Here is an 8,606-nt window from a genome sequence, read left to right on the forward strand (position 1 = left end):
CCTCTCGTGGACATCTTAGGCTTGGTGGTCATAAAGCAGCTTGCCAAATGTCCCTGCCCTTACTTGTGGGCAAGGTCCAAATTATTATTTATTCTTTCCAAAGGTAGCTGAATCCCCAGTCTGTCACCCCCAAATGAGGGGAAGAGCAAGCCCTGCAGTTGGCCATAAGGAGGCTCTAATAGAGGAAAAAATGCTTTACGACTGACCGAGAGGCAAAAGAACTCCAAGGGAGAAATGGGCATTTTTCACGGTGTGAAAAAAATGACAGGAGAATTAAGACTCTTGTTATAAACTGACCCTGTGCTTTACTCTTGAGAGGGAAGGATAAGGAAGCACCGGATCCCCGATTCTCCCTTTTTTGTAGACAAATTCTATAGCCCTTTAGTAACAAATCAGCATTGTAACAAGAAGCCATCAACTGAGAAAGTATATGCAATGACCACATCAAAGAATGATTCTGTGGTTACTTAATTCAGACAATCCTTACTCGAGTTCTCCACGATTTACATGCATTCACGCATTTCTTGACTGTAACTGAACAGAAATTAAATGGAAATTAAACAAAAAAAGTTGGAAAACTATCAGAAAATAAAGAGCAACAATTAAGAGATCAGTTTTAATCCATGGAGCACCTCTTCCGAAAGGAAGGTTCTTGCCTCCTCCAAATCAGCAGAGCAAGAGGCTGGCCGGGACCCACAAAGGATTCCGCCACAAATGACTCGCCTGGTTGTGATCTGAAAGTGAAGGTGCATCTTAGCTGAGCTCCCAAAACAGGAACCCAAGCGGGTGTTTTTCAATTCAGAGGAGGAACCGCAAACGGCCTCTGCTGGCTGAAACTGGGTGGGTGGGCTTAGTTGGGAACCTTCCAAGATGCCCCCTCTAAACGCTTGGGATGGGTGGGTTGGGAGGGACCTCCAGGCAGTCAGCTCTTCACCAAGACCCTTGGTGGGTAGCGGCCTCTGATTCTGGCATTCCCAAAATCCCGGGCGGAGTGGGGCTTCCAGCTTCATCACATTAGTGGGGTGCCACAGACAGGCAGAGCCCTAGAAAGACAGCATGGAAGAAAGCGCCCCTTTGGATTTGCCTGCAGCATGTGGGGGGAAGGGAATGGGGGAGACAGCAATCTCAGATCAGAACCCCTCGACCAGAGCTAGCTCCCCCCCCCCATGATTTGATTTTCCAGCCTTTTGGAAAATCAAGGCAATTCCTGGAAAAGAGGAAACAGATGGTCTCTGTGGGGATGGCACGCGTGGGCACTTCGGAAGTGTCGAGTTCTTTTGCGTTTGGTGCTTGGTGCCATCGAAGATCCTCCCGCCCTCTCCCTTTTTTGCATGTTGAAGAGTTTTGGAAACTGCAAAAGTTGTGTGTGAGAGAGAGACAGAGAGAAAGAAAGGAACGCTTTGTCCAACCTGGAGGAACAACTCCTCCTCCTCCTCCTCCGAAAACCTACCGGGCGGCGGAGGACGCTGGGGAGGTGCCGCCCTCGGGGAGCGCTTGGCCGGATCGAGTCGGGAGAAGCCCCGCTTCAGGCCAAGGGGCGAAGGGCCAAGAGCTTCGCCCCGGGGCCCGACCTCCGCTGGCTGGAAAGGCGCGAGGTCTGCCCGGAGTTGCCGCGGGGTAGGAAGCGGCGGGGCCCGCTCTGGGACCGGAGGGGTCACGGCCGCGGGAGAGCAACACGCCGGGCCGGGCGCATCGGCTTTCCGCGCCCTCCGGCCCCGCGGAGCTCCCGGAACAACGCGGCTCGGGGCGCCGCTTCAAAACCGGCTTCGGCCAGAAGGCGAAAGGCTGGGAGGGTAGGAAGGAGGAGAGGCGGCCCCGGCGCTCCCAAGGGCCGTTTCCGTTTCCTCTGTTCGGGGCCCGAGCGCGGGGGGCGGCACCGGGGGCCGGCTCGCTCCCGGGAAGCTGCCCGGCTGGCGCCTGGCCAGAGGCCGGGAGGACAAGCGGAGGTTCCAGCGCAGGTGAGAAGCGTCTGGCGCGCGCTGAGGACTAGCCCCTTTCCGAGCAGAGCCGCGGCTGCCTCGAAGGTGACGGCCCTTCCTGGCGGTGGGTGGCGGAGACCGTCGCCAGCCAGCCCGGTCCCCCTCCGCCGCGGAGGGCAGCCCGGCAGCCGCGTCCCCAGCGCGCCCACCCGCAGAGCCGCGGCTGCCAGAGGCGGCGATGGGGGGGGGGCGAAGTTGTTCCTCATTTGCTTCCCTGGGACTCGACCGTGGCGGCGCTTCGTGCCTCGGTTTGCCCGCAAGACAGCGGCCCCTCCCGCCTGGGTCTCAGGTTGTCCCCCACAGCTGTTCGCCGTTTGTGGGATGGCAGACCCGCCAGTCTCTGCCCGCAGGCCAGGGATGATGGGACCTGGCAACGTCTGGCGTGGGAGGGGCGCCAGAGTGTCGTGCCGCCCCCCCTCTTCCCCAGCGCCCCACGCCGCTTCGTCTCTTCCCGTGGATAGTGGGGGGGGGGGGCGGCGCGCTTGGGAGCGCTGAGTCTGCTCGGGGCCTTTGCGAGCTCGCCCCCTTCTCTCCCTCCCGTAGGCAACCGGGCCCGGCCCCTCCCGCGGCCGGCAGCCCCTCCGGGTCCGCGCTGGGCCGCCCCGGCCCCTACACGATGTTGCCGGCCCGCGCCGAGCGCCCCCCGGCCCTGAGATGGACGCCTCCCGCCCGGTGGGCCCTGCCGTAGGGCTGCTCCCGGGCCAGGGCAGCCAGGAGGCGGCGGAGGCGGGCCGCGCGGAGGGCAAAGGGCTGTCCGTCCGCGGCCTCCTCTGGCTGGCCCTGACCCGGGAGCTCAAGCGGCCCGGCCCGGAGGCGCGGCGCTCGGGGGCGGAGGGCTCGGCCGAGCGCCGGCAGCGGGGGGAGCCCGTCGGCCAGCTGGCTCGCGACTACGTGGTGCCCTGCCTGAACCGCTACGGCCTCTGCGTGAAGGACGCCTTCCTCGGGGAGGCGCTGGGCGGGCAGGTCCTGGCGCAGGTGGAGGGGCTGCACCGCGGCGGCAAGTTCCGGGACGGGCAGCTGGTGCTTCGCAGAGCGGTGCCCGCCCGCCGCATCCGCGGGGACCAGGTCGCCTGGGTGGAGGGCCGGGAGCCCGGCTGCCGAGCCATCGGCGCCCTCATGGCCCGCCTGGACGAGCTCATCCTGCAGTGCGCCGGGAAGCTGGGCGGCTACCAGATCAACGGCCGGACGAAGGTGAGCGCAAGGCCGGAGCCCGGCTGGAGGTGCCGTTGCCCGGGCTCAGCCCCCCCCCCTGCGGGCCGCCCCTCCAGCCGGCCCCTCGGGCGGACGCGGCGGCGGGGGCAGGCCAAGGGATCCGGTCTCCGGTGGTCCTGGGCCCCCCTTGAGGGCGCTAAAGGGCATCGACTTTACGCTGGGGCGGGGCCGGAGCCCTGCTGCTGGACGGGGCTTGGAATAGGGCAGCCCAAGACAAAAACCGATCCCCCCCCGGGAAGACCTCGGTGCTTTTGGCTCCTCCTGGGACTGCCCTGGGTCTCTGTTTCCCGGTATACTGGAAGGGAGGCTGCTGGGTGAATGTCCTCTTTATTACCTGTGGAGGGGCGGGCAGCTGTGGATGATGGGTGATGGGAGTGGTCCTCCTGGTCTTTTCTGCTGTGGATTTCAGGACAAGGAGGGAAATAAGCATCTTTCTCCCCCCCCCCACTTTGGAGGCATGTGGTTGGGCTGAGTCCTGAAGGGAGGGGGGAAGTGAGAGGGGCTGTGGGGCTCCTGGAGAAGGTTTAGGAGTGGATACTTGTCCTCAGCTGGGTGTGTCCACCAGCCCTCTCTGACTTGTGGAGCCCCTCGGAAGAGGCTCCTTCCCTCTGCCAATCTTGCCAGCCTGCGCCCCACAGGGACCCTGCCCCCCATCCCTGAAGTAATAAGAGGCGTCTCAGAGGCCGACAGTCCCTTGGACAACAAGCCCTGCCTTCCCTGAGTTGGCATCTCCTCGGCTTTGTCCTCCGGTGACCCTGCAGGGAACATCCACCACCGGGGCTGGCAGCAGCCCAGCTGGGAGGGAGCAGATCCTGCCTCACGGGGACTGGATGTCCTCAGTGTTCCCGAGAACAGGCTGCTCCAGCCCTGGGTGGGGAGAAGGTCCCTTCTGCAGTGCCACTGGCTGGGAGGTCGGCCTCCGAAGGCAGAGATGGGCTTGGGGGACAGAGAGGGTAGCCTTGCGTGGGGGCCTCCGCCAGCCCACTGCATCCCTCTCGTGGCAGGGCTTTCCCTGCCTCCCACCGCCAGCGTTCAAGTGAACCACAGTTCATGATGAGGACACTTGCAAATAACTTTGCCTCTGAGCATATGCGGAGTCCAGCTTTTGTCCGCCTTGGGTTTGAAGGAGAAACCTCTCTGGTTAGGCAAGGGAGTATGTGTGTGGGGGGACCTCCCCTCTGAAAGGACAGCATCTTGCCTTCTATGTTTGGGGTGCCTGCAGTGAGGGCTTGTGGGTCAAACAGCTCTGAGACCAGACAGGCTGCAGCATTTGCCCTTGGCACCTGTTTGATGGTGGCAGGAGAGTCCATCCCCTGGCATTTGCCCCCCCCCCACAAACACACCTGTTTTGGAATGCTGGGAAGTGCCTTGCCAGGGTGGTCCTTGGCTATGGGGCCCAGGTCATTTGTGCCAACGGGGTGGCTGGAGGGGCAAGGGGCTTCTGGGGGGCAGCCCTAGTGGATTTGCCAGCTGCTCGGTCTCCCCACTTCCCCTCCTCTCCTCCTGCCTTCCAGGCCATGGTGGCGTGTTACCCTGGCAATGGCCTGGGCTACGTGCGGCATGTGGACAACCCCCATGGAGACGGGCGCTGCGTCACTTGCATCTATTACCTAAACCGGAAGTGGGATAGCAAGGTAGGTAGTGGCGAGGGGGGACAGCTCTGAGCACCCCCACCTCATGCACAGATCTCTTCCTGTTCCCTGCACCGCCTCTATTCCAGGCCCAAATGCACAACGGGATGCGGGGATGGCCCCTGCATTCAACTGGCCTGCTCTGCAGGGATAGTTTGCAGTGCTTGGATAGTAGAGTCCTCCTCTTCTCTTCAGGTTTGTGAGAAGTTGCCATCCAAGCTAGGCTGTCTCCCCTTCTGAGATGGCCGGTTCGTCGCTCCGATGCAGATGGGGTGTGAGGAGGGGGCAAGGCTGAAACTCTTGGGTTTTGGTGGGCTTGAGTGTTTCTTCCTTGCCTTCTGAGGCAGCTCTGAGCAGTTATGTCATTAGCTTGAGTTTCCATGTGAACGTGAGGAAAGAAAGTAAAGTCAACCACAAGCAAAATTTCCAGTCTTGAAAAATGGGAAGTTTAAAGCCCCTCAGAGGGGCTTCTAGAAGGCTGCAAAGAGCGGGTGGGCTTCCCTCGAAGGGAGTTTGGGGGTGGAGGGCCGGGGTCTGGGACCGAACTGGGGCCCTTTCGTGGTGAAGGATTGGTTATCACCCAGGCCCACTGTGGGGACGAGGGGCTGCCCTTACGAGGCTCCCATCCTCCACGGCAGTTTGAAGGACTTTCCTTGGCCCCCTCCCCCCCAGGTGCACGGGGGCCTCCTGCAGATCTTCCCAGAGGGTCGCCCGGTGGTGGCCAACATCGACCCCATCTTTGACCGGCTGCTGATCTTCTGGTCTGACCAGCGCAACCCGCACCAAGTGAAGCCGGCCTACGCTACCAGGTGAAGGGGCTGGCGGGAGGGAAAGGGCGGGGCAAGAGCTGCCTGCAAATGAGTTGTCCCCCCCCAGGCATGCAGAGTGATGTGTTGGCAATGAACGGGGGGGGGGGGGGGGGAGGCCTTCCTGTTGTGAGCCAGATGGAGCCCCTGCCCCATAGAGAGGAAGGCTTCGGACTGGCTGCCTGCCAGGAAAGGGGCAGGAAATTCCAGTGGCAGCGTTAGCGCCCCCAAAGAGGCTGGAGGGCTGGGATGCCAGGCCAGATGACACTGGGTCCCTAGGCTGGAACAGAAGACCCCTACCCTTCCCGTGGGAGGCTTTTGCGCTGCTGCTGAGAAAGGCTGGGGCAGGGGGCTTTTCTGTGGGAGGGGTTGCCCTGCTCCTCAGATCAGGCATGTGGGGAAGCTGCTAGGAAGAAATACACCCCCCCATTAGAACAGTCAGGGCTCTCTCAACCCCTCCCCCAGCCCAGCTGCCTCCTGATCTGCTTTCTGCCACCTGCCCAGGTATGCCATCACAGTCTGGTATTTCGATGCCAAGGAGCGGGCCAGAGCCAAGGAGGCGCAGCAGCGGGGTAAGTGTGTGTGTGTGAGGGGCCTCCTTTCAGCAGAGGTGCAGTGGGGATGCTCCCCTGAGCCTGGGCTCTGGAGCCATCTGCCCGCAGCCCCCGGGAGGGTCTTTCCCTGGGAATGGCTAGCCCAGTTAGCTGTGGGGCAGGGCAGAGCCAGCTTTGGAGGCGCCAGAGACTGTTGTCCAGACGGGCTTGGCTGATGGTCAGCAGAGTCAGCCGGTGAGCAGCGAACAGAGGCTGCAACCCCCTGTGAGGGTCCTTCGGCTTTTGGGGGTGCTTCACAATTGGGGCTCGCAAAGGCCGCAGCAGAGCCAGAAAAGGTGGGCAAAGTGATGGAGGGCAGTTTGGGGAAAGAGCAGGGGGTACCTGCTGATGTGGGGCTCAGCTATGCTTGGGAGGGAGGCTTTCCTTGACCACAGCCTCCCCTGCAGCTTCTGCTCAGAAGGAAGGAGCCTCTTCTGGGATAGGGGCAGACGGCCCCACGTGACGGATGGAAGACCTTGCTGTGGGAACCTGACCGGCAAGGCCCGCCTGTCCTTTGGCCATCCCAGCTGCCTGTGGGTGCTGCCACTGCTGGGCTGGGAAGCCCCAGTGCAGGAATGGGGTCTCGGGGGAGAGAGGGGCCCTGGGGTGCAAGGAGGCACCCTACAAGCCTGGATGTGTGTTTTGCCCCTCCGGCGTGCAGCTGTGCTCTGGCCAGCCTGTAAAGGCAGCTCCACTTTGCACACGGGATGTCCATGGCTGCCCCCTCCGGCTTCTGCCTGCATCGCCCATTTGCGGAGGAGGAGAGAGAGAGAGAGAGGGGCGCAATAAAGATACCTCATTTGGAAATGCTCTTGGCTGATCTCTGGGGGGCGGGGGGAGGGAGGGCTGACATGTGACCCAGGTGCAAGGGCCCCAGCTGCGTTCCTTGACCGCTGTGCACCCACCCTGATGCCCCACTGTTGGCCTGCTTCCCCCAACAGGCAATGAGAGCTAGGATCACGTCAGTCTGGTCTGTTTCTGGCGAGCAGTATCTCCCCATTTGCCTGCCTTGGCAGCCCCAGAGCAAGCCCCCCCCTTGGGGTAGGAGTTGTTCCTCTGAACTCTCCTCTCCTTCCTTGGGGGGAGGGCTGTGTTTGGATTGTCTCTGCCCTTTTGTCCTGTGAAGCCTCCAGTCCAGAGGTCCGTGGGGAGGCCTGCAGGGAGAGGGGGTGTGAAGGGTGCAGCCAAGGAGGTGGCCAACAGGTGGGGCCCTTGAGCTGAATTGGCAGGGACAGGGACCCTTGTCACACACACACACACACACACACACACACACACACACACACACACACACGCGACACCTGGTGAGGTGAAAACTTCAGTCTAGCTGAAAAGCCGACGTGGAACTTTGGGGATGGGTTGGGGCGGGTCACCGACCATCGGGCATTGCCGGCTTTGGGGCCGAACTGGGCTTGTGACTGAGGACCGTTGTGGGCCGTTGTCTCCTTTCCTGACTCTGCATCATGAGAGAAAATCCTCTCCCCAACTTCTCCAGGATGGGAGCAGCCAGATCTGGTGCCAGGAAGTCAGCCAAGAAAGGGCTGAAGTGGAGGATGGCCGGGCCAGGCCCCTAAAGGGTCCTCAGGGCCTCTGCTTAGGGGGCTGGGCTGGGCTGGGGAATGCTGGGAGATGAAGTCCACACTTCTCAAAGTTGCCAGGGTTGAAAAATGCTGCCAGTTAGATCCTCCCTAAGAGGCAGTAAGTGCACAAACAAGCCGAGTGGGGATTTTCTCTGGTGAAGCATCTCCTAGCGAAGACAGCAACAAAGGATACTGGGAGCCTCGCCCTCCTCTCCGCCCGGCTCTCCAGGGCAGCTGAAGCACGCAGGATAAACCTCAGCAAGGCTGGCTTCTTAATCTCCTCTGGTGATCTTGACCTGCTCTGCCGGAGGCGAAACCCGGCGCTCTGTCCCAGGGAGCGGGCAGCTGCTCAGGTGGCAGATCACACAGCAGCCCTGGCACCAGGGGAGGCTGCAGCGGAGGCCCAGCAGGCTGAAGGCCAGGAAACGCCGAGCGATCACTGGGCCAGCTCCCTAGTGTTGTGCATCCACCTCCCCACCCCAAATCGTCCTTTGCCTAGAAGTCAGTACCCCATCTATTGTGGGAAGACTGGCCACAAGATGAGGACGCAGGCTCGATCTCTTGCTCTTAAGGGGAGGGGGAGTCAAAGGGAGAAGGAAACCCTGGGGGACGGGGCCCCTCTCAGCCAGAAGTGGCCCCTGCTGCCTTTTACGAATCCTCTTGGCTGTGAATGTCAGGAATCTGAAATGGCTGTTGGAAGAGTTTTCTCCAAAATCTGCCATAGCTTGTGGACAGCCCCACCCCACCAATGGAGCATAGAGAGAGGACCCCCACCACCCACGTCCTGAAGGAGGGAATTGCTTTT

General features: G+C 61.5%; 1 protein-coding gene across 1 annotated transcript; it reads left to right on the plus strand.

The window, feature by feature from the left end:
- The first annotated feature begins 2,632 nt into the window (after positions 1-2,632).
- On the plus strand, positions 2,633-7,022 carry EGLN2 (egl-9 family hypoxia inducible factor 2). The gene is made up of 5 exons (XM_081334873.1): positions 2,633-3,170; positions 4,706-4,825; positions 5,495-5,631; positions 6,133-6,200; positions 6,629-7,022. Exons 1-5 carry the CDS (start codon positions 2,634-2,636, stop codon positions 6,682-6,684), a joined length of 918 nt encoding a protein of 305 aa, XP_081190999.1. The 5' UTR covers position 2,633; the 3' UTR covers positions 6,685-7,022.
- Positions 7,023-8,606: the final 1,584 nt, after the last annotated feature.

The sequence above is a fragment of the Vipera berus genome, assembly GCF_964194415.1.
Source record: "Vipera berus genome assembly, chromosome: 9".
Lineage (NCBI taxonomy): Eukaryota > Metazoa > Chordata > Lepidosauria > Squamata > Viperidae > Vipera > Vipera berus.

Bases quoted from the DNA above. Each gene is read 5' to 3' on its own strand.
- EGLN2 (XM_081334873.1), top strand. From the start codon at position 2,634: ATGGACGCCTCCCGCCCGGTGGGCCCTGCCGTAGGGCTGCTCCCGGGC. The intron at 3,171-4,705 runs GTGAGCGCAAGG...CCTGCCTTCCAG, and splicing joins AGATCAACGGCCGGACGAAG to GCCATGGTGGCGTGTTACCC. The intron at 6,201-6,628 runs GTAAGTGTGTGT...CCTCCCCTGCAG, and splicing joins CAAGGAGGCGCAGCAGCGGG to CTTCTGCTCAGAAGGAAGGA.